This window comes from Brettanomyces nanus, chromosome 1 (genome assembly GCF_011074865.1).
Source record: "Brettanomyces nanus chromosome 1, complete sequence".
NCBI classification, from domain to species: Eukaryota; Fungi; Ascomycota; class Pichiomycetes; order Pichiales; family Pichiaceae; genus Brettanomyces; species Brettanomyces nanus.
This window is the reverse complement of record NC_052374.1, coordinates 2510591-2535224: the sequence shown is the minus strand read 5'-3', so window position 1 is coordinate 2535224 and position 24634 is coordinate 2510591. Positions and strand designations below refer to the sequence as shown.

Here is a 24634-nt window from a genome sequence, read left to right as displayed (position 1 = left end):
ATAACTATTCGTCATCCTCATCCAAGTTCGGAATGGGATAATTAAGTATTACTGCAATACCTGTAAGTTGGTTCAACTGTTCTCCAGTGTCATGCAAACAGGAGAAAACGGAGACCTCGGCACCACCATCTTTCACTTTATCTGTCAACTGAATAAAATACTTTCTTCTGCCAATGTCATCGTTTTTGAACAAACTATCCGTAATCAGAAGAACCTTAATAGCACCCGGAATATTAGACGCTTTGACAACCTCTTGTTCTCCATACCATGCTCTTCCCATATCTTCATTTAGGTACTTTGTAAACTCGTCAAATATCAGGACGTTACGCTGAAATTTCGTGTCGGACAATCTTTTTACCAACTCAGGACTCTTCAGCGCCTCTTCAAGCCCCTGAAGATATCCTGTAGAAGAATGAGAAACCACAAACTTGTTCTTACACTTGATAAGAGACTTATTATGCTCCTTCGTGGCTATCTCAAAAATCCTGTCATATAGTTGACGAGCCACAGTACCTGGCGACACCAACACAATGGCCTTGAACTTTTCAATGTTCAAGTTTCGTATGGTCGATTCTGCAGTCGACTGTAAAAATTTGTCAATAGCTTTATCATGCTGAGAAGAATCACCTCGTCTCTTCTTTGGAATCGATTTTTGAATCTTGGATCTTATGACTGTCATACTATCAGTCAACAGACATATGTGAGCCACGCCTTCCTCTAAGACAACAGCACCTACTTCTGCTTTGGATTCGATTGAGCAAGCTTTTGAAATCGTATCTAAAGCAACCTCATCCCATTCATCCTTATATAGAATGATCTTTTTGCCAAGTCCTAGTTCGTCTGTGTGATAAGAACCCTGAGGAACATCTTCATTCTGTTCGATGCTTCGACCTTTAACTCGCATAACTTCCTCTGAAGGTGTAAAGTCAACAGCTTCAATTCGTAATGTAAGTGTAAGAAGCTTTCTCGTACTGTTACTCTCATTGGCTCCGCTACCTCTCTTCACATTTCTGTAAGTTTTCATAGTTATGTCATCTCCCTTGGCTATAAGGTTATATAAAGTCCAAAGATCATCTTTGTCTTCGGCAATAACACTGACTCGACCACTTTGATCTCGTTCTAGCTTTTGGTGAAGTAGTTTCATAACTAAAATAGAATGAAAGATTAGTCTCCTCCGTAACAGTCAATGGTTTAGCTTGGAGTCCAAATTCTCTGACGTTTCTTTTTTTTCATTTTAAATCTTTTCATTAACTTTTTATGGACTTAGTCTGCTATCATCATATTAAATGCTGAAAACATTATATAAAAGAGACAGGCGACTGCTTAACGGACAACAGCATTTGCAATGGTGAGATTCTTGCACAATTCGCCGTTCCCGTTGACTAATCTAGCATCAGGCTTACCTTCTTCTCTATAGATCACCTCAAATTTATCATTTGTCGAGAATTTAGGTTGGCAAGTCTCCCATATCTTCTTCTTTGGAGTTAAAACATGCTCTGGAGTTCCCTCATAACCTTCAAAGAAAATCTTGTCACCAGCCTTGGAGCCTTCTGGTGGGTTTACAAACTCAACCTTGTTATCGTCTGGAGATGACGCACATAACACCATGGCAGATGACTTGATACCTCTCATTTTAACGGGCTTTAAGTTGGCAACAACGATAACCAATCTCTGTTGTAGTTCTTCCAGAGGAATGAACTTGACCAATCCAGAACAAACAGTTCTTGGCTGACCATCTTCATCACCCATGTGAATCGTGGACACATATAAGGAATCGGCATCGGGGTGTTTAACTGCCTTTTCAATAAATCCAACTCGGAAATCAATCATAGAAGGAACAGCCGGAGCTCTATGCTGTTCAGCTTGCTGCTGGGCATCAGCCTTCTTTGCCTTTTTGGCAGCTTTAGCAGCTCTCTGCTTTGCAATGGTAGCAGCATCAGGTTTTCCACCTTTCTTACCTTCCTTATGTTTATTATCACCACTCTTTTCAGCCTTCTTGGGTTGTTCCTTATTAGACTTAGACTCAGACTCAGACTCTTCCTTCTTAACCTTCTTCTTCTTCTCTACAATTTCTCTTGGAAGTTCGGCATCAAAGTTTAGTTTAAATTTCTGATCAGCCGGTATTTGAAGATCTAATATGGTATTTTCAATAAGATCAATCCATCTCAAGATATGTCTATGCTGTGCCAAGATAGAAGCATCTTGAGTTTTAACCCAGCTCGAGGCAGCAGCATAAATAGCTTTGAAAATAGAAAAATCAGCAGCAGTAGGCTTGGTTCCGACGATGTAGGTGTTATTTCTGAGGTAGTTATTCAATTGGGTAGCAAATTCGTCAGGTGCACCACTTGCCGATAAAGTCTCCCACTGACACTTTAAAGCCAACTCTTCGTTAGAAAGTTGAGCATCATCAACAACAGATGTAGATTTAAGTTTAGATAAATCGAAACCAGACATAATGGTAAATGGCGAAAAAACGATCACGTATCAAGCAGTTTAACTCAACACTTAACTCTTTCAGTGAGATGAGAAGATACCAACGACTAGTAGACTGAAAATTTTTTTGGGTATGTGAACTTTTTCATATCCGCTGGCGGCTAAGACTTTGTTCGAGGGAGAGGCTGTTGAGCCAAAGAGAAAGAACTAAAAGAAGCCAGTATGGTTTTAGAAAGGGAGTATATTGGTACATCATACTGATACTGATGGATAACTTGACTAATTAAAAAACTTGCGAGACTCTGGGGTGTATTTAAAACAGTATTATCTCAACTAGGGAAAAAAGTAAGAGGAAAGAAGTAAAAGCGGATTAGCGAGAGCATGCCTGATTATATGCATCTTCTCTATAAGTAACATTGAATATGTGATCAGCGTAACTTAGTATCTACTTCCCAAGGTATTCTATTTTTCTTCTTCTGGCAAGTCCTTTGTCCTTACCCGAAACGGCGAGTCTCGTGGATTCGCGCTCAGACAGCCAAGATGACAAAGATACTTTCACGAATATTATCGGGGGACTATCTAACGATGAGCAGTTCATTCGTGCAAGTCATATTTGATACCATTAAATGGTTAAAGGAAATCTCTCGCTTCATTTCTCCTCTTTGCTAATATAGCAATCTGTTATAGGTACAAGTTTCTTTTTCTAGTAAGCCATTTTTTTCTCTGTTCACGTCTATATGATCAATTATGAGCTCCAAGGCTCCATCTGATGTCAGTAGGAGTAATCAGTTGGCCACTCAATCTATTTCTACAACTTCCAGAGGTTTTAGTGGCACTCTGGTGGCAGCCAATCTGAATCATGCATCCAAACCACGACCACAGCACACATCTGGGCGACGCAAAAGGAGAAGAGTTGCGAAGAAGAAGGTTTCAAGAGCTTGCAATCATTGTCGAAAGGCACATATCACTTGCGATAATTCCAGACCTTGCAAAAAATGTATTACTCGGAATTTAGGTGACTCATGTCATGATGCTCCAAGAAAGACCAAAAAATATCTTCTTGAAGATTATAGGCAGGTGAGTCCCACAGATCCTACAAATTCTGCTGAGGAACATCCTGATAATGTCACCAGCAGCAGCAATGAGAGAAGTGGGAGTACCAACGGTAAGTTTTTGTCAAGTACTGCCGATTTGGAGTATGTTGTGTTGGGGAATATCATTCACAATGATGTTACTGATATCAATAAAGGATCTAATGGCTCCGCTAATAGTAAACATCGGTTCCGCAGTCCGACAATGAGCAATAGCTCTGATGACATGGGTTACTTGAGCTATCAGCCATTAATGAATCAACAGTACCACCATCGGGAACCCCGCCATTATCACCAACAGCAACAGTCGCAGCAGCCACAACAACCGTATGCGCTTTCTTACTACGATGGAACTTACGGAACTACCTACCCGCAGCCTAATTCTAACAAGCATCATTCTGTCATCTCTTACAATGACTTGCATTCCGATGAACCCAAATGCGATGCTTCCACAAATCAATATTTCATTGGTTCTATGGCGACCATCGATGGCATCAAGACTTATACTTTTCCGGAAGTCGTGAAGAGGATATCTATATTTCGGACCCATAATCCAGGGGAGTTTCGAGACAGAAATAGACTATCGGCAATCTCGTTTTCGCTTGGAATACTTGACGAGTTACCCAGTGATGTGTTCAGCTCATCGCTGTCTGTAACCAATTCCACTTCGAACAGACATAATTATACTGATCATAGTTCCAGCAAAACAGACTCTTCTGCTCAGAATTCTAACATAAACGGTACTGTCGATACACCAAAAGATGCCACAGCAAATGACAAGAAAGCCGATGGTATCGATATTGCGGTAGACTCGGAAACTGGACAAGTACAAACGGTCACCACGGGTGTATCCAGTTCTACTTCGGGCAGCTGTGGCTTGCTGTACCATGAACCGTCTGAAATTTACTCGAAGATAAAGGCACCGTTTCCCTATGTTAGACCTTATCACGATTTGAACCTCTATTTAAGACGTAGATTTGACAAGCAGCACCTCATGTCGATGTCAAAGTCAATTGCTGAATACAGACCATCTTTCATTGCAGGAATGATTCATTTGAAAGAGGATGATCTTATATTTGCCGAGCAATGCTTTCAGAGAACTCTTTTGGAGTACAACGACTATATATCGATATCTGGAACACCTACATTAGTGTGGCGAAGAACCTCGCAGATTGCCTATGTGGGAGACGAGTTTTGTGTTCTTACAGGATGGACCAGAAAGCAATTACTGGACAGATCAACCTTTGCAGTGGAAATTATGGATGATAAGTCATGCGTTGAGTATTTCAGGCTATTCTCCAAAATAGCATTTGGGGATTTCAGAGGAGCAACCATGACAGAGTGCACCCTCCTTACACCGAAAGGTGAAAGTATAAGGACGTCTTGCATTTGGACTTTAAAAAGGGACGTGTTTGGCATTCCGATGATGATCATTGCCAATTTCCTTCCGATTCTTACTTAATTTTGCTAATAATAAAAAAAAGGATTCACTAGATAAGAGGATATAATTAAAGGAATGAAAGCTGGATAGAAGAGTTGCATATATCTTACTGCGCAAGAATACTCTTAACGAACTCGACGTAATCAATGGTGTTATCGTCAGAAATGTTGATTCCCTTTAACAACTCATCGACTTCATCTTCAGTCAACTTTTCTCCAATAGACGTCAAAATGTATTTCAATTCACCAACACCGATGAAACCAGTCAAATTCTTATCGAATATTTGAAAGGCTTTGATGTAATCTTCAGGTTGGCCGACCTTCTTGAAGCCACCTTCCCTATTTATCAACTCGATATATTTGCCATAGTCGAGTGCAGCATCTTCGCCCCCAACACTGGTTTGAAGTTCACTGATCTCTTGAAGAGATGGGTTTTGTCCAATAGCTCTGAGTAGGTCTCCTAATTGAGATGCTGACACCTTTCCCGTTCCCTTTTTATCGAATAGGGCAAATGCGTCCTTGTATTTCTTATCCGACTGAAATTTCGTTAGTACGAGAGCTTTCAGAATCTTGACGTAACCTCATATACTTACCATTTTGTTCTATTTGATTGGATCTTCGGAGAATAAATACCTTTCCTTCGTCACAAAGGACCGAATAATTGTTTGTTTTGTTCATCGAATCCATCAGTGTTTACAATTCACAACATACGAAAAAAAAACTTTTTGGTGTACGGATGTAGCATACATGTATTACATTCATGATGTCATGAAGCACAGTAAGAGATGCAAAAACACCATATCATAAGGGTCAATCAAGAGGAATCGATGTCTTCTGTTGCAATTCAGTAAAATGAAAGTAGCTTTGAGTCCAAAAGCTGAACTGTAATCAGAATTTTATCCCGTACTCTGACATTTTCAAGAATTGAAAACTACTTAAAGTGTTAGATGAAGCATTTTATCAATGTCAAAGCTTTTAATATTGTATTGTAAAAACTCTGTTTCTCCAGTGCGCTCTATAGTTTAGAATATGTACGTCTTATAATCTGGACAAGTCAGTTTAATCTATGCCTTGGATTTCCATCAAAATAGCATTCTTCAATGTGCCTTCTGTAATATTATCTTGTTTATATCCTGGCCATTCAAATACCAAACAACATTTTCAAACTTGTGATGTGTTCAATCTTTAGGGGTTGAATTTAAATAGACTCTGATTCGTTCTTATGAGTAGTACCCAAAATTTCTTATGAATTAACCATAGTTTTTCATTGAACTCATTTGCCAGATATTGTATTTAAAGATTAGGCTGTCAACATAGTCATCATGCTCAGTTTTTACACATGTATTTCTTGTGCTTTCGATTTCATTTGATGTTGACATACTCGCGAGAGTCAAAAGGCTGTTGTAAGTTACCTTTTCTGTTTAGATTGGATGGAAAGACTGGAGATCTGCTATTATCCGATATCTCTTACGATTTCTTTGGTGAGGGTTAAAAAATCCACCGAGGTTTCACTGTTTTGTTTTCACATGTAAGTTAGCAGTGCTACTAACCGATCGAGCCTGCTTTAGAGTAGGTCAAGGCATAAGGCTGTGACTTTCATCCATAATGCTGCAGACTTCTGTTTTAACCGCTCTGTTCTGACAGCAGTTTGGCTAGAACTCTCTTCTCATGAAAAGTACAAACATTTTACCTTGTCTGCTATTTTTAGTTTTCCTGTATAATTTCAAAAAGAGCAGATTGTGCATTGGTTTCTCACTGTGAGATAGTCTGCAACCAGTGTATGGGTTACTCAAATGAACTTCACAAATTAATAACAACAAGTATCATGTTTATATATGTAAATGAAGCTTTAATGAATAATTGATAGTAATAAGAGAATTGTACTAATAAAGCGGAAATAAAAATCATTTTGTTTCTTTTTCTAAAAAGCAATAATTATTGATGTACGGATGTAATATAATAAAAGTTGATATAGTATATAATATTCGCTAATTTTAGCCAAACTGGTGGCAAAATGACTTTTCTTTTATTTTTCCGTTAAAACGGATTAATTGCCTCTTTGAGAATTAGCTTCACGTTCCCGCATCAAAGGGCTTTTGCATGATACTAATTAGCCAGCCATTTTTCATCCGCCTTTTCCCGAAAGGTATAAACCTATATCTGCTGTTTATTTGGTTCCACCACCAAGCATTCAGGTTTCAATACATCTGAAAACGTCAGTTTGTTCTGCGTAATTACTAATGAGTTCTTGTATTTTATATGTAGATCCGACGTCACATGATCTTGGGAGTCCCAAAAGAGAACGCAAACGCAGTTTTTGAAGGTAAATTACTCTGGATAACTTCCACTTATACATTGAATTTCAAGATTTTTCTGGTTCAAGAAGAATTACCAAATATATGGCACTATACTGCATGTGATTTGAGGACACTGAAGAGTGGTATATCCTTTGATATTGTATTTCTCTTAAAAATAGCCAATACCTTAATTAAAATAAGACAGCCTGTGACCGCTTGAGCCGTTCTCTTTTATTATACTATTGTTATAGCTGAATCCAAAATAGACATAAGTAAACATTGATATCATGTTTAAGAGAGAATTTCGTAATTTCGAATTTCTTCACCGGTCATCTTGAAATACGCATATTGTTCTCAACGAGAGAGGATTTGTTACCTATCAAAGTCTAGAAGAGTAATTTGTGGTTAGGGATGGTTTTATAAAATGAAATTACAATTTTCTCTTGTAGAGATGAGCCAGCTTTCTTTACACCTTTTGATCCGTGTTGCAAATTTATCATTCATCAAAGTGACCTTCAATTCACCGAATAAGAAAGCCTCGTACTGGAAAACAAACTGAGTAGCACAGTGAGTCTAGAACTGATCAACAAAAATGCTAAGGAGGAGAGAATGAAGACCTTCGCTTTCTTTTATTACCATTATACCCTTGATATGTTATCTTTATTTTTTTTATATCATCAGCCACTCGCAGACTAATTATCAAACGGAAGGAATCAATGAGGTATCGAACAGACTAGTTAGATCATGTCCTGGGAATGATTTGAGTCTTTTTAGAGTCTAAACCTGCATTCAATAGTTTTTGCCTTAAGAACATTTGTACATACGTTCGTTAACAAGGATCATTATGCTTGAGCATAGCACAACCAAAGAACATAGCATGTCAGACAATCTCATGTCATTCGTAAGTTTTGTCTTACTTCATAAGGATGCTTCTGAATTCATTTTGCATAAAGCTTGAGCTTCCAAATCACAACTTTGGATGTTTAGGTAGGCAAGTGTTTATCCTTGAGTGCGTTAACTTTAGAAGTGAGCACACCGAATGAATTCGACAACGACAACTACTACTGTATTCTGGATGGAACTCTTACAAACATTGTGGACATATGAATCAGGCAGCCTCAAGTTAGATTCAGATAATATTTTGAATCTAACATGATTCACAGTAGACTGGGATATCACCTACAAGAAGTAAACCTAATCATGCTATGGTATAACAGAATTCAAAGGGACTGATAACTAGTAGTTGATTAATATTTTTGTTTCTAGTTTGCTTCTAGTTGGTTCATCATACTGAGACATTGATTAATATCTTCTTTTGGAAATATGCCTTTTTGTAATGGGTAACATTTTGCTTTCCAACGTTCAATTTTGCAAAATGTGTAATCATAAATGAATTCTAAGCAGCGGCGTCATACTAAAACAGCAGAACAACTTTACTATTCAGATCATACTGTTATATATTCGATTTACTATGAGTAGTATTTCTCAGTTATCTACCACATTTTTCAGGGTTGGCAAGCCCAAAATATTTGGTGTTAAGAATATTCAACAACAGAAAACAAAACAGTTACTCTTTTGATCTTGTGTTCCCTCAAGGATATCAGCAATAGTGTAAAATATATATTGCCCGTTGACTTTCCATATGATTACAAAATTGAAAACCCTTACTCACCTTCAGTTCATAATCTGAGCAATATCATCAAATAACCATAATAAACTATCATATCTAAAGTATAAAAATGTTGAAAAATAACATGTAACAAAAAGTTCATAAGCAGAAAGCACTAGGCGAATTGGCTGAATGTTTTGAATAATCCACCCTAGGCCTAAACCCTAAAATATTAAAATTGTTCAAGCATCGACGCTATTAGACTTTTCGGCAATGTCAATGTTAGCCAACCGGTTGACATGTTCACTGTCAAAGTGTTCCAATAACTTCTTGTTTTCAAATGGATCGACAACAGTGTACTTGAATTTCCTTGATGGCACACCTTCTTCGAAAAGCTCATCAATCTCCGCAAATGTCCTGTCCTTTGTTTCTGGAAGCTCAAAGATGCACCAAATAAACCAGACAACATCAAAGCAAGCCCAGAAAATACCAGTCTTTGCACCCCAATTCCATTGATTCAACATGTATGGGGTCATCACACAATTAAAAACAATTCCAACGAGATTGTAGCAATTTCTTGCAAGAACCACTGTCTTGTTTCTCAACTTAACAGAAGGAATCTCTGGAACAATACAATATGTAACGGGACCAACAGTGACGTAGTACACAAAATCAAAGATCATCAATAATACACCAACTGCGTATCCGCTAGTACTTCCATGACCCACAAATCCAATGATACCAATTACTAGCATCAAAACAATATGGATGCCAACACCACTTATGAACATGGTAGCACGTCCAATATGGGGAGACAAAAACCAAGAAATGATGTTTCCAATAAGTCCTAAGCAGTCTTGAATGATCGTGAAATTAAAGGACCAAGAATCAGAAACACCAGCTTTTTCGTAGAAGTATGTTGAGTATCCCACTAGTGCACTACCTCCCTCGTTTTGAATGATGAAAGTGATACATGCAATACGAGTTCTCCTCCAGTTTCTCTTTTTAAAGCATTCCAAGTACGTAGCCGTCTTTTCAATTTCCTTTTCCTTTTCGCTTGTCATTTTCATCTTTTTGACCATTAAATCTGCCACGATATCCTTCCTCTCTTCGGTCATTCCTGAAAGCAAACGTTTCACACTTTTACCTGCATCAGCAAGTCTACCCCTTTTGACTAACCACCATGGAGACTCAGGTGCAAGGTAAATTCCAATTGCCAAAGGAACTGGCCATATCCACATAAGTCCAAAAGGTAATTTCCATCCCGACTCTTTAGTGGAAAGACGCGAATCAGAGTTTTTCATTACTCCTGCTCCAACAAGCTGTCCAAGAACCCAAGCAACATTGACATAAGATGTGAGATAGTATCTCAACACCATGGGACAAACCTCAGAAGCATAGGTGGTGGCCAATGTCTGGAAGCAACCCCATGGCATTCCACAGAGAAGCTGACCAACCACAAGCATAGCATAATTTCTTGCAAAAAAGAATAAGAAAATATAGCACGTAATAAGAACAAGAGAGCCAACCAATGTCATTCGAGTTCCAATACGGTCAGCAATAGTACCGGCAAATTGTAAACCTATAATTTCACCAATAGACACACACACATTCAAACCAGTCTGCTTGCCTGATGACACCTGATAGCTGTTGCTGCTCTCATCCCAGGTACCAAATCTCCTACAAAAAGCGGGTAAGGCATACATAGAACTTAAAAGCAATGTATCATATCCCTCCATAATAAGACCACTTGAAAAAATAAAGGACCATCCAGCACACTTTGGATATGTCCTCACGGCTTCCATGAAACTCATTTCCTTTTCTGACTTCTCTGATTCCCTAGCATCTTCAGAGACACCCAAAAATTTTGCAACAATCTCGTCTTCGACGTCAACTGGAGCGGCATCTCCTAATTCAGCGAAGGCGTCGTTAGGCTTCTCATCAACACTACTTTGACTATTATTCACACTCATAGTTTAATATGTTTATTGGTTTATAATATTCTACAATGTTCGTTTAGCTTGCAGCAAAATACTAGCATATATATATGTGAACTTCAAGTAGGGAACGAATGATGAATCTAGTTCTTCATAGTTTCATTCCCAACTGAACAAAAGAACACTATCATGAATTGCGGAGAGAAGTGAAGCATTGATCACTTGTGAATGATTCAATGCACGACAGCACGAGACTTTATCTAAACTCATTTGACGTATCAAGCACTAGATATTAAGGCTTTTCTTTTTAGGAAGATATGTGCAAGACAATATTAAGAAGAAAAGAACTAGGAAAGGTTTGCCAAATTGAACAATCACCCCATAGTTTGCAAACATCCGTACCGTACACTTTCTACCTCTTCTGCGTAATGAAATATGGTTTTCTGAGCTTCTCCTGAGCATCTTCTCCTGGATTTTATTAGCCAAATATGCGTTGTTGCGTAAAGTAGAGTAGGAATGGTGTGCATTAAAATTGGTTTACAAATGCCGGTGCAAAAGGTATGACTTTTGGAAACCTATTTTTAACATATGAAATCACTTCAATCACGTTGTTACAAAATACGTAAAGCAGATTTTGGAGTGTTAAGAGATTTTCGGGGCATTCTTCAAATGAAACTATTTTGTTCTAAATCATGTACCTTCTAATTGAAAAAGAAATCAAGTAGAGCCTGGGGAAAAAACGGGTAGTTGACATAGAGCTTTTGATTACAATACCGTCCCAGAGAGGAGTTTATGCGCAGGAGGCTTTAGGGAATATCAGGAAAACATCATCATATCAAAGTATTCAAGACATAGTTGTATGATATATGGTGTTTATTGTTATCAGCTGTTTCATGCTAGCTGAACTTACAAAACCCCTGGTGATGATACAAGAATTGTGTTAATTAATCATCACTATTAGACCTGATTGTGGCAATTATACCGCCTGGTATTACCCTATTCAAACAGAATGCATTTTAATTTCATTTTTTTTCAATATCTGATTTATAGGTGATGTTGCACACTTCCCATACAGAGAGTTAAGATACGACATGACAAATGATGAATATAAAATTTAAAATGCTGGTTATTTCGAAAAAGAGAAAGTCAGTGTGAGCCAGATATTAACGGCTGAAAAGAAACTGCGCCTGCGCGGATCCCGATGCCGACAGATATCCCCTACCCCTTTCGTTTTGTGTGTGTGTTTCTAGGAAGGGTCGCTATTATGGGATTCTGGCACGGCTGCCCAGAAAACATTCAGAGTTGGTATGGGGAAGTCAACAATGACATGGAATTTGCGAACGGCTCTCCTTTAGTTAGGCTTTTTTATTTGTATGGTCTGTCAGCTGATGAGAAACCTCTTAATAACTAGCCGCTCTATTTTGTGTTTTTATATTAGCCTATGCTTATCTTTCGCAGTTGATCTTGTAAACAAGCTCAAAGAGTAGAGGGGAGGATGGCAAGGAAATTTCCCCACCCTTTCATATTTTTTTAGTTTCTGCGCTAGTGAGAAATACTGCGGAGTCTAATGACAGAAAAGGAAAACAATCTAATTTGACAGGTAATGACGTGCACTTTAATCTTTATGCCGGCGAATATGCGAAAAGATATAAAAAGAAACAATTTGATTCAAGATATGCAAGATCAACGGAAAAGTATGGGGTACGCAAGGTCACACAGTACGGCCAAAATCACTCCTTTCTTCATTTATATTTCTTTTTTCACGAATAAATTACTATTGTTCAGGAAATCGAATCGAATGAAATTTCAGAAGGTTGCACCTGATCATCTTCATTATAAGGTCCTTCGGGTAGAGCTCGCCCTCTCTCACTATATCACCAGCTTCGATTGTGGTCGACCTTAATTGCCACAGTTCAGCCTACCAGATTGTCTAGCCAATGTGCTAGAGGTTTGTAAAAAGTTTTTTGGAGAATCTTATTTAAAACCGTCCACATCCGAGAACATCTAAGACACCTTTGATTCTTCAAAATTATCATCACCAAAAATATTGTGATATTAACATATGGCGGCTACAACTCTTCACTTACACCCCGAAACCAAACCAGAATGGTGGAAGGAAGCAACTGTTTATCAAATTTATCCTGCATCCTTCAAGGACTCTAACAATGATGGATGGGGTGACCTAAATGGAATCAAGTCAAAGCTTGGATACTTGAAGGATCTCGGAGTGGATTGCATCTGGATATGTCCATTCTATGAGTCTCCTCAGAAGGATATGGGTTATGATATCGCTGACTATGAGAAGGTCTGGTCGACTTACGGTACGAACAAGGACATTTTTGACTTGATCGACAAAGTGCACAGCATGCGTATGAAGATCGTTGTTGACTTAGTTCTCTGTTACACCTCTGACCAGAACAAGTGGTTCAAAGAGTCCAGGTCTAGTATTGATAATCCTAAAAGAGATTGGTTTATGTGGAAAAAGCCAAAGGGATATGACAAGTCTGGAAAACCTATTCCACCGAACAATTGGAGATCTTTCTTTGGTGGATCGTCTTGGGAATACGACAAGAAGACAAAAGAGTTTTACTTGCACACGTTCACAGTCGAACAGCCCGATTACAACTGGGAAAATGCCGAGTGTCGTGCTGCTATGTTTGAGAATGCAGTTGGTTACTGGTTGAGACACGGGGTTGATGGCTTCAGAATAGATGTTGGCGGTATGTACTCGAAGGTTGCTGGTTTACCAGATGCTCCAATCACCAATCCTAAGGATGAATATCAGATGGCAGGAGAACTTTCCCAAAACGGACCAAGAATCCATGAATATCATAAATTGATGCATCACTACATGATGTCCCAAATTGATGACAAGAGAGATCTTTTGACTGTTGGTGAGATTGGTACTGCAGACGACAAAAATCAGTTCCTTTATACAGGAGCTGACAGAGGAGAGTTGTCTGAGATGTTCAACTGTAAGCATGTTAGTCTTGGCCAGTCGGAAGCCTTTAAGTACGATGTTGTGCAATTTAGCTTGAAAGATTTCAAGCTTGCTCTTGCGGACTCTTTCCTTTGGGCCAATGGCACCAATGGATGGTCCACGGCTTTCTTAGAGAATCATGATCAGTCAAGATCTGTCTCTCGATTTGGTAATGATTCTACACCGGAATCACGGGTTGCTTCCGGTAAACTTTTGGCAACTCTCTTGATTTCTTTGACCGGCACATTATATGTATACCAAGGACAAGAATTGGGTTGTGTAAACTGCAAAGATTGGAAAATCAGTGACTTTGAGGACGTTGAATGTCTCAACAACTACAGAATCTTTTGCGAGAAATACGGAAAGAATTCACAGGAGGTTGTCGACTTCAAAAAGGGTATAGACATGTTCTCTAGAGATCATGCTCGTGCTCCTTTCCCATGGTCCAGCGAGAAACCTTATGCTGATTTCACTGATGGTGCTAAGCCTTGGCTCAAGATAAACGAATTCTTCAAGACTGGAATTAATGCTGCAGACGAAATCAAGGACCCGAATTCCGTTTTGAACTTCTGGAAGAAAGCATTGAAGTTTAGAAAGGCCAACAAAGATATTTTAATCTACGGTTATGACTTTGAGTTCATTGACTTGGAAAATCTAAAGCTATTTTCATTCACTAAGAAGTATGGCTTCAAAACCTTGTTTGCTGCATTAAACTTCTCGGATGACGATCTAAAGTTTACTTTGCCTAAGGATAAGTCGTTCAAATTTGTTTTTGGCACTCACAGCCTTCCAAAGCAATCTGAGACTGTCTTGAGACCATGGGAGGCAAGATTATATCTTGCAGATTAAGTAATGTCTATTAAATTTATGGTTCATAATTCTTTGGTCCCTCGTTTATAGCTGGGACTTGTACAGAATTTTTATTGAAAAGAACATTGAGTTTTGGCTCTGTATTCACAGTAATCAGACTATATAATTCATTTTAAATGCTTAGTCGAAAACCAGCAAAATCAGACCTTCTTTTGCGGAACATGCTTTTTCTACTAACTGCATTGTAAATAGGAGATAAGATTAAAACTTAGTGAGATAAGCATTTGTAGACATAGTATTCAAATTTAGATGAGATTTTGCTGAAAGGCAACACAGTTATTAGAAGTTATAAGATGCCAACCAATAATTATATCCGGGTTATTAAACCAATGCCGCATTATATTATTGAATAACTACTTGACTCTTGATTATTTTTTTAGAAGTCCGAAGAGTCGTGTGCTTTCATACATTGGAGTTAAGTGATATTCTTTTCAAAATTATCTAATAATCTCTATAAGCTTTCGTATGGCAACCCTAGTATAACATTCAGCTGTTTCAAGCTCCCTCAAACTAAACACAAATTGTAAATTTGAAGGTCAAGTAGAGATTCCTTGATTTATACCATGAATGTTAAATCAGAGTCATCTTTAAGTTGAGGAGTCATTCAACTGATAAAGCCTATAAATAATGCTATCATACTGTAGTAACAATATCTCAATTGGCTTCATGTTGCGTTGTGTGATCGGAAACAATAGATAAATTTATGTATCATTACTACAGTATCTGCTTCAAGTGGTGAGATAAGAAAAAAGTTCTAAGGCTACCCTTCTTCTTCGGCATTTGAAAACAGTCACATACGGAAATAAAAAGTAGAAGTCTCTTTAGATAGTGACGTGGTAAAGCTCTTCTCTCTGTATATACACTTTTTCCAGTATGAGGTAAAGCATCCCAGGGCTGAAAACGTATTTATATGAAATTGCTGAACTGATGGTTTCTATATATGATCAGCGAAGTAGTTGACTTTTCTGTCAGGTTTTTAGCAGACGGTGTCATGAAGTTACCTATTTCTGTTAAATTTACCTCTACCAGCAAATAAATCGAAATAAAATAAAAGAGAATGACGGGAACATCGTACAGCAGCTGATATACAAATGCAGAGACGGAAATAAAAAAATGGATTAACTTATAAATTAGAGGGATAGAGAGCACATGATGAATTAGCCAACAAAGACTAACAAATCAGGTAGTTATGCACCGTAAGAAAGGAAGTACGAGGTGGATTAAGCCGCGTAAGAAATGATGGTGACTACAAAAATGAGAGCGGATTCAAGAAAGTTTTTTGAAGATGAACGGCTAATTTAAGGGTGCTCTCAACTTTTTCAAAGAATGAAGAATCTTCAGTTGCGACATAGTATGGGGGTAAAGCAGGGTGTCTAGGTATAAACAAGAAGCGTTAACCCAATTGCAGGTTATCCATCCGTTTTGCTGATTGCTGACTTTTTTCTTTTGCATATGTCGTCTGCGCCACCACTTCAGAGATTATCTGCGTTCAAAACAGATCTTCCTCCGTGCTGTTTAAGAATCTACAAAAATGTGGTCTATTTGGGTACGTATAAGCTAGTGGAAGGAGACAATAGATATGGGTCAATTGAGGTTTGGCAGCATGACAGTAATGGAACAAATTTCAAGAAAGTGAGGGATTACAGTACCAAAGGAGCTATTCTCGACTTAAAAATGGATCCTCTTGAACCTGGAATAATGTGCAGCTGTCACTCAACAGGGAACTTCATTATTTGGAAGATTGATCCAGAAGATCCGACTGTGTTATCGAAGATTATGGATAATCAGATATATGATTCAAAAACTTTAATCACTTCCATCAACTATCACAAAGCAATTCCCCACAAACTGGTTCTCACAACTACTACAGGGCTATGTTCCGTGTATGATATAAATAATAACCAGATGGAAACAATGGGAACATCACACGATTTAGAGTGTTGGTATGGGGAATTCTGTTCACAGCCTGGATTGGAATACTTAGTTATCTCAGGAGGTGACGATAGAAAGATACTTATTCACGACATTCGGAGTCCAGAGGCTGCCATTTTCAGCAACAGTACCTTTCATACTGCTGGAGTAGTTTCGATTCTTGCGTCTTCTAAAGATTGGTGTCCTTCATCTCTTTACACGGTGTGGACGGGATCATACGACGATCATGTAAGATCGATAGATCTTAGATACATTCCTGGAGAAGTAGGACGTCGTGGCTCTGCCTTTCCAAGGGTGAAACAATCATTAGATTTAGATGGTGGTGTATGGAAGTTAATTCCTAGCCCCTATGGCGTTTCGAAGAAGGATTGTAGAGTGTTATCGTGCTGCATGTATGACGGTGCTAAAATGCTTTCTTACAATGCAGATACAGGAGATGACATCCAGGTGAAAAACTATTTCAAAGGTGATCATAGCAGTATCTGCTATGGGGGAGATTGGAAAGACGATTTGGTAGTTACCTGCAGTTTTTACGATAAGATAGTTCAAGCATGGAATGCATAAATAAGAACGTTTTATATACCCTAATTAATTGTGCTGATCATCCGTGATATCCTTAGCGTGTTCCCGAACCCATTGTGTTAACTGTTCCACTTTCACCTCGGTATTCTGGGGATCCCGGTTCAAGTCCAAATCTACGTAGTTACCCGCCGGAAGCTGTTTATCAAGGCACAAAATTGAGGGAATCTCCTTGATTGCGTATTTAACTGCTAGCGGAATATTTTCCGTCCCATCGCATTCAACGCTCACCATACTAACCGCCTTGTTTTCCTTGACCATGTCCGTACTCACGATCTTTTGCAAAGAAATGGTGAGTTTACTAGAAGCAGGTTCGCCCAATCTGACAAAGTTCAATAAAAGAGGTGCCTTTGTAACAAGTAGAGGGTCTAATTCCGAGGGATCTCTAATTATTTGATAGATTCTATTATTAGGAGATCCTCCATTTTTAGGCGGATAGACTACCTTGGTAGGCTTAATTAATGGGTGCTTTGAAGATTGGATGTAGAGTGCCAATCCACCAAGAACCAAAGATCCCCCTAAAATCCATTCCTGCCTTTCTGAGAGAGTCATCTGATTGCAAAAATGTATAAAGAGCTCTGTATTACTAAATCTGACTTGCCAGAATTCAACATTACATAATGGCGAGGCTCATTTGTCAGCTCTCTCTCTCATGCTTTCTTTTTCCATCCTTATTTTCCTCGCGGAGAACAAACATCTCACCGAGATTTAAAAGGAAAGAGATTTGGGGTGAAAAATAATGTCGAATGGAAAGATGTTAGTGCCACAATTATCTTTCTTAGAGGTATATATATATACTTTTGTTTCACCATGACCACTACACAACCGGCCGCCCTTTTAAGTGTGCCCTCTGCCGAGGATATGTTTGCGAACATGCCCCTTGTTTCGCCTACAATCACTCCTACAGAATCAGAGGCAGAAGAAGAGCTAAGACAGTTTGAGGAGGAAGGTTATCACAATGCAACAGCTCACCATCACCGAACTGCACAAGAGATGCTCAGTCACAATGTAGATACATTGATTTCTGATGACGAGATTGAAGCCAAGAGAAACCAGCTACCCGATTTGCTTCCTGAAGTTGAATGTATAGCGCGTGCTAGGATTCCAACTACTCAAGGGCCAGAGATTTTTTTGCACATGTACTCGAATAACGTGGACAAAAAGGAACATTTGGCGATAATTTTTGGAGAGGACATCAGGTCAAGATCATTGTTCAAAAGAAAGTTGGGCGAAACTCAGTCAGATAGAATGACTCGGGGTGCCTACGTGGGTAGATTGTATCCAGGACGAACCAATGCCGATAAGGATGAGAAATTGGGACTTGAGATTCATTTTGATAGGGAAGGAAATATTATTGACGATGAAGCCCAGATTCATAGAGGGCCTACATTGGTGAGAATACATTCTGAATGCTACACTGGAGAGACGGCGTGGAGTGCCAGATGTGACTGTGGAGAACAGTTTGATGAGGCCGGTAGGCTAATGGGACAGAATGGTCATGGCTGCATAGTTTACTTGCGTCAAGAAGGACGTGGTATAGGATTAGGAGAGAAGTTAAAGGCTTACAATTTGCAGGATTTAGGTTCGGATACTGTTCAGGCCAATTTGATTCTAAGACATCCCGCAGATAAGAGAAGTTATTCACTTGCCACAGCTATTCTTATAGATCTTGGATTATTTGATATCAGATTACTTACAAACAATCCTGATAAAATTATTGCTGTGGAGGGGAAGAAGAGACTGGTTAAGGTTGTGGAGAGAGTGCCTATGATTCCATTAGCATGGCAGAAGAGGAAAGGTATTGAATCCAAGGAAATTGAAGGATACTTGAGAACCAAGATAGAAAGAATGGGACACCTGTTGAGTAAGCCCACTCAGTAATATAATGATAAACTCAGCCTGCATATAGATGAAAAATCGCATATATAATAATAATAGAACATAGTTTAAAAATACTTAATCATTGTTTCAATAACTTTTCAATATCCTCTGAAATGTTTCCAGGTGTCTTCACCGATGAATATCTTTGGAACACCTCACCCTTCTTATTGATCAAAAACTTCTCAAAGTTCCACTTGATACCCTTGAAGCCCAACAATCCCGGTTTTTGGTCTTTCAACCACACGTAAATAGGGTCGGCATTAGTGCCATTGACGTCAATCTTCTTCATCAATGGAAATGTAACACCGAAGTTCACTTTACAGAAAGTTGCAATCTCCTCAGCAGAGCCTGGTTCCTGATGACCAAATTGGTTGCAAGGGAATCCAACGATAACAAAACCCTGATCCTTATACTTCTCATAGATCTGTTCCAATTCCGCATACTGCTTGGTGAAACCACACTTAGAAGCAGTGTTCACCACAAGTACAACCTTGCCTTTAAGGTCTGCAAAGGGAAATGGTTTACCGGTATTATCGGTAGGAGTGAAGTCATAAAATTTCGACATAGTTAATTGGTATATTAACACTTTATTTTAACTGTGAGAATATAAGAGGATCTTCAATCCTATTTATATTGCCACCCAAGTCCGAATAGTTGCAATGCTCTCGCACCTGTCTTTAAATTTTTGGTTTCTTTTTTTGTCCTGTGGGGGGAACGGGATCATTTAGGATGCTAAACATAATTACTACCTGATTTATGAAGAGAAGTCAGGCGGTCGTCATGCCACCCACATCTAGGCTCACCATCCGACACTTCTAATTGACGTTTAACGATTACAAATATTGACAGGCCCCATAATCTTACGGTTGGTTTTCTGCTTTCTACTTAGCTGAATAAGCTACAGAGTAAGCCTAGATGCTTAGTAATTCTTCGAATTCGAGACCTATAGGATGAGAAACTAGAACGCAATCAATTATTTGTAGCGCGGTATTTTTCTCCATCAATGAGCATCATGTGCTGAACAATCGCGGCAAAGTTGCCGATTCTCTCATCTTCTTCTCTTGGTCTTTCTCTCAGGAACACTACTACTCTCACGCTTCCATTCGGGAAGCTGTTTCGCAAACTCTTTTTGAAGAGAGCTTAATATTGTAATACACCGCCTGTTCAACTCCGTGGCTGTTCGACTGTTGAAAAAGTAGTCGTATCTAAACATAGGGCTATCATTGATGGATTGACGTATCAACTCGTAAATGTCCGGATTATCAATCCCAATTCGAAACATCTGAATGATAAGAAACCGGTCTTCATCTTCGTTGAACGTCATCTTCTTAGAAGCGCTATGTGGTGGATATTTGAGCTTCAATTCCTCTACTGGGTACTCGTACTGGCTGACTTTCCTTCTAAGCATTTCTTTTTGTATGATGTTTTTTCGGATTCTATCTTCACCCTGTTCGACATGTCCCAATTGCCTTTCGTAGCCATCCACTTCGCGAAAGTTTTCCCAAAATGCACCAGCATACTCTTTCACCTCCTCTAGCGTCTTCTCTGGAAACTCCGAAGCAATAGCCTCCATATTGTTTCGTCCATACTTCGCACAGGCTCCAATAAACTGAAAGAAATCACGTCTCAACATATTTCCATATCCTTGATCAAGTAGTTCCTGCTTTAATTCTTCCTCTTTTGGGGTTAACGCCCGAGAGTGATCAATCTCTGCTTGGTCCAATTGCTGGTCCAACTTTCGTAGCATCATTGTCTGTTTAGGACCTTTGACCAATTCCGCCCCTTGCTTGACAACTTTTCTATAATGATTCATTTCCATGTCGTGTAACATCCACAACTGAGTAGGATAGAACTGATGATCATACAGGTTGAGATGCTTTGGTTGTCTAATATCTCTGTTTTCGATATGTGGTTTACTTCCTCCATGCGTATTCAACACTTCTCTGTAATACTGGTCAACAGAATAGTTGCTTTTCCTTTCCCTTTTCGCAGGACCAATCCACGAAAATGCGCCAATACCCAATCCTGTACTGTCCGCGGTCGAAGGCTTCTTCTTCTCGAAATTCTTGCCGTTCCATTCGTACACAGAATCACCAGAAGTAAAGTTTTGCAAGTCGTCAAAACCCAAAGATGAAAACTTTGATTTCAGCTCATGCGTCTTCTTCTCTGATTGCTGCAAGATTCTCTCAATCTCGTCATCACTCATCTCCTTCTTCACGTTGCCGTCGTCCCCTTCGCCGTTCTGGGTTCTCAATACATTGGCAGCACCATGTTGAATCATCGTTAATAATGCCTCCTTAGAGTTAGTTTTATGATCCTGAGAAGCCAGCTGTCGTCCTTGCTGAATTACCAATTGATCCAATCGCAATTTTTGAGATGCACGCTCTATAATCTTCTCCTCAATTGCATTTTCGGTCACAAATCTAAACACTTTCACCTGCTTCTTTTGGCCTATACGATGTGTACGGTCCATAGCCTGCAAATCGGCCTGGGGATTCCAGTCACTATCGTATAGAACAACAACATCGGCAGATGTCAAATTTATTCCCAAACCACCAGCACGCGTGGTCAAGAGGAATAAGAACTTGCTGGATCCTGGTTCATTATAATCGTCAATAGCCTTTATACGATCCGCGTGATCCGTTTGTCCATCAATTCGGCAATACTTCCAGCCACGGAAAACAGTATAATCCTCCAAAATATCAAGCATACGACTCATCTGGGAAAATATTAACACCCTGGATCCCTGCGCCTTCAGTCGCTTCAATAGTCTATCCAACACAAGCATCTTACCAGAGTTATACACCAAATGCTCATCGTTACTATAAGGAGGACCAGGCTCAGCACCATCAAACAAATAAGGATGATTGCAGCATTTTCTCAATTGCATAACTATATTGAGCAATCTTGTCTTAGATTCTTTCTTACCGTTGGCCCCATTGACAGCATCTATATCCTTCTCTAATATCTTCTGATACCATTTCTTTTGCATGTCTGACATTCCAACGTAGACATTCAACTCCTTTTTGGGAAGCAAAGACCTTTCCACATCTGATTTGATCCGTCTAAGAAGGAACGGTTGAAGAACCTTATGTAACTGGTGAACGACCAAATCCTGGTTCGGTCTGTCACTCTCATCTTCAACCTCCTTTGCGCCGGAAAACCAATCATCAAAAGTCTCAGAGTCAGAAAAGATATCTGGCAGTAAGAAGTTTAACAATGCCCACAACTCATGTAAGTTATTTTGCAAGGGAGTACCGGTGAGCAACAATCTATTCTTCGAATGGAACATTCTAATGATCTGGGATAAAAGAGAGTCTTCGTTCTTTAATCTATGTGCTTCGTCCACTACAATATACCTCCAGTTGAACTTCTTCAATATAGCTTTTTCACGAATGACGATTTCATAAGAAGAAATCAAAGCATCAAAATCACATGACATAATTCTCTCCTTAATGATCTCAGTTCTTTCTTCCCGATTACCTGTTAGCACTACCGTATTGACTTCCGGCGTCCATTTGGTGAATTCTCTTTTCCAATTATCCAAAGTAGACTTTGGAACCACGATTAAATGAGGACCGGGAATCTTTCTTATGTATCTAAGGTATCCCAAAAACGAAATGGTCTGCAAAGTTTTACCAAGACCCATCTCGTCAGCCAATATTCCAGAAAGGTGATTTGCATCCAACGAGATTAACCAGTTTAGACCCTGAACTTGATACGTTCTTAGCAATCCATTGACGTACGCAGGACTATCAGTAAATTCAAATGTCTTTTCATCGCTGACATCAGGTTCATTTTGTTCTCTTAAAAGTTCTTCGTCCTCCTCCTTTTCCGTTTTTCTCTGTCTCCTGTTCTCGGCCTTCGTTTCCGCTGCCTTCTCTTTCTGTAGAGTGTGCAACACCTCAGCAAAACGTGAATCTTTTTCTGATTTGGAAATTAAGAATTTGCTGAATACATCTGAGATATCTAAAAGATATTTGTATCTCTGCGCAGTTTCATTGGCGTTGAATTTCTTCTTACCTTCTTTTGCAAAGTAAAAACTATGTTTCTCCTTCGGAGTAAACGTATGCTTGGATCCCGGGTAAATTGAAGGGCTGTAACCAATAGGAATAACTTCTTTAATATTATCAGTGAGTGGTAATCCATCCTGAGCCGTATGTAATAAATTCATGTCGGCTGTGGAACTATTATTGTTGTCAGATCTAGTCGACTCGGTGGACTCTTGAGGTCCTCGTACTTCAGACTGGGTCATCATAAACGGAAGAGATTTTAAATAATAAAATAACTTTGATTGAGAAACCCAAATTCGTCCTTCTTAAGAAGATAGGCTCAATCCAAATGCAACAGCAAGTACGGTACGATAATGAAACAAACGTCGTGTGGGTGGATCAGGTTCTCGAAAAAGTTGAAGCGCGTTTTTCACTTTTGCCGTCTCTCTAAAATAATTGAAGAGAGGGTTGAAGCGGTTCTCTAAAAGGCAGCATCCCTACACCATGAGGATATACATTGATCGCCCTTTGACAGTTTCTCTATTTATTGATAGACGCCCCTGTTTCCTTCTCTATTGTCTCGTATCTTTAATTATGATTGCCATCGAAAAAGCGAATAAGCTTTCTGCACCAGAGCCGGAACACTGTCCTGGTCCAGAGAGTAACAGTGCCGGTAAAGCGGATGCATGTCAAGGATGTGCTAACAAGGATATATGTTCTTCTCTACCTCATGGTCCCGATCCCGATATTCCATTGATAAACGAAAGATTATCTACGGTAAAGCATAAACTTCTTGTTCTTTCAGGAAAAGGAGGAGTCGGAAAGTCGACGTTTACCTCGATGTTATCGTGGGCTTTGGCTGCCGATGAAGAGCTTGAGATAGGGGCTATGGATTTAGATATATGTGGGCCTTCACTACCCAAAATGCTTGGATGTGAAAAGGAAAGCGTACATGAATCCAATTCAGGATGGTCTCCTGTTTATGTGGCTGATAATCTTGGTATGATGTCCATTCAGTTCATGCTTCCTGATCAGGACTCGGCAGTGATATGGAGAGGACAGAAGAAGACTGGTTTGATTAAACAGTTTCTAAAGGATGTCGACTGGGGTAATTTGGATTATCTCATCATAGATACTCCTCCAGGAACCACTGATGAGCATTTGTCAGTTTCCACTTTTTTGAAGGACAGTGGAATAGATGGCGCCCTTGTGGTGACCACCCCTCAAGAAGTCGCTCTTTTGGATGTGCGTAAAGAGGTTGATTTCTGTCGGAAGGCTGGAATAAAGGTTCTTGGCTTGGTTGAGAACATGTCTGGTTTTGTTTGCCCTAATTGCGGAGGGAAATCACGAATTTTTAAGCCAACTACTGGGGGTGGAAAAAAGTTGGCTCAAGATCTTGGTATCAAGTTCTTTGGCAGCGTTCCTTTAGATCCACGTATAGGCAAAAGCTGCGATTCTGGTCAATCTTTCTTGGATCTATATCCGGATTCGCCCGCTTCGGAGGCGATTCTAGATGTCGTCGACTCTTTAAGAGATGAAATAGAGGGAGCAGCAGAATAGGGTTAATTTCGGGTAATAAATGATAATGTATTT

At 39.3% G+C, this 24634-nt stretch overlaps 11 protein-coding genes across 11 annotated transcripts; 4 read left to right on the top strand and 7 right to left on the bottom strand.

Moving 5' to 3' along the window:
- Window positions 1–4: 4 nt before the first annotated feature.
- FOA43_001178 (uncharacterized protein) lies at window positions 5–1144 on the bottom strand (the record flags this gene model as incomplete). The annotated part of the gene is made up of 1 exon (XM_038921500.1): window positions 5–1144. One exon carries the CDS (start codon window positions 1142–1144, stop codon window positions 5–7), a length of 1140 nt encoding a protein of 379 aa, XP_038777428.1.
- Window positions 1145–1323: 179 nt separating this feature from the next.
- Window positions 1324–2454, bottom strand: FOA43_001177 (uncharacterized protein; the record flags this gene model as incomplete). The annotated part of the gene is made up of 1 exon (XM_038921499.1): window positions 1324–2454. The coding sequence occupies one exon, from the start codon at window positions 2452–2454 to the stop codon at window positions 1324–1326; it is 1131 nt and encodes a 376-aa protein (XP_038777427.1).
- A 2617-nt stretch (window positions 2455–5071) lies between these two features.
- Window positions 5072–5560, bottom strand: FOA43_001176 (uncharacterized protein; the record flags this gene model as incomplete). Its single annotated transcript, XM_038921498.1, has 2 exons — window positions 5072–5500; window positions 5558–5560. The coding sequence occupies 2 exons, from the start codon at window positions 5558–5560 to the stop codon at window positions 5072–5074; spliced, it is 432 nt and encodes a 143-aa protein (XP_038777426.1).
- Window positions 5561–9112: 3552 nt separating this feature from the next.
- FOA43_001175 (uncharacterized protein) lies at window positions 9113–10843 on the bottom strand (the record flags this gene model as incomplete). Its single annotated transcript, XM_038921497.1, has 1 exon — window positions 9113–10843. One exon carries the CDS (start codon window positions 10841–10843, stop codon window positions 9113–9115), a length of 1731 nt encoding a protein of 576 aa, XP_038777425.1.
- Window positions 10844–12869: 2026 nt separating this feature from the next.
- On the top strand, window positions 12870–14636 carry IMA3_1 (oligo-1,6-glucosidase ima3; the record flags this gene model as incomplete). The annotated part of the gene is made up of 1 exon (XM_038921496.1): window positions 12870–14636. The coding sequence occupies one exon, from the start codon at window positions 12870–12872 to the stop codon at window positions 14634–14636; it is 1767 nt and encodes a 588-aa protein (XP_038777424.1).
- A 1473-nt stretch (window positions 14637–16109) lies between these two features.
- FOA43_001173 (uncharacterized protein) lies at window positions 16110–17153 on the top strand (the record flags this gene model as incomplete). Its single annotated transcript, XM_038921495.1, has 1 exon — window positions 16110–17153. The coding sequence occupies one exon, from the start codon at window positions 16110–16112 to the stop codon at window positions 17151–17153; it is 1044 nt and encodes a 347-aa protein (XP_038777423.1).
- Window positions 17154–17177: 24 nt separating this feature from the next.
- On the bottom strand, window positions 17178–17720 carry FOA43_001172 (uncharacterized protein; the record flags this gene model as incomplete). Its single annotated transcript, XM_038921494.1, has 1 exon — window positions 17178–17720. One exon carries the CDS (start codon window positions 17718–17720, stop codon window positions 17178–17180), a length of 543 nt encoding a protein of 180 aa, XP_038777422.1.
- Window positions 17721–17978: 258 nt separating this feature from the next.
- Window positions 17979–19049, top strand: RIB1 (GTP cyclohydrolase II; the record flags this gene model as incomplete). Its single annotated transcript, XM_038921493.1, has 1 exon — window positions 17979–19049. The coding sequence occupies one exon, from the start codon at window positions 17979–17981 to the stop codon at window positions 19047–19049; it is 1071 nt and encodes a 356-aa protein (XP_038777421.1).
- A 79-nt stretch (window positions 19050–19128) lies between these two features.
- On the bottom strand, window positions 19129–19614 carry HYR1 (peroxiredoxin hyr1; the record flags this gene model as incomplete). The annotated part of the gene is made up of 1 exon (XM_038921492.1): window positions 19129–19614. The coding sequence occupies one exon, from the start codon at window positions 19612–19614 to the stop codon at window positions 19129–19131; it is 486 nt and encodes a 161-aa protein (XP_038777420.1).
- Window positions 19615–20097: 483 nt separating this feature from the next.
- FOA43_001169 (uncharacterized protein) lies at window positions 20098–23304 on the bottom strand (the record flags this gene model as incomplete). Its single annotated transcript, XM_038921491.1, has 2 exons — window positions 20098–23236; window positions 23297–23304. The coding sequence occupies 2 exons, from the start codon at window positions 23302–23304 to the stop codon at window positions 20098–20100; spliced, it is 3147 nt and encodes a 1048-aa protein (XP_038777419.1).
- A 331-nt stretch (window positions 23305–23635) lies between these two features.
- On the top strand, window positions 23636–24601 carry NBP35 (cytosolic Fe-S cluster assembly factor nbp35; the record flags this gene model as incomplete). Its single annotated transcript, XM_038921490.1, has 1 exon — window positions 23636–24601. One exon carries the CDS (start codon window positions 23636–23638, stop codon window positions 24599–24601), a length of 966 nt encoding a protein of 321 aa, XP_038777418.1.
- Window positions 24602–24634: the final 33 nt, after the last annotated feature.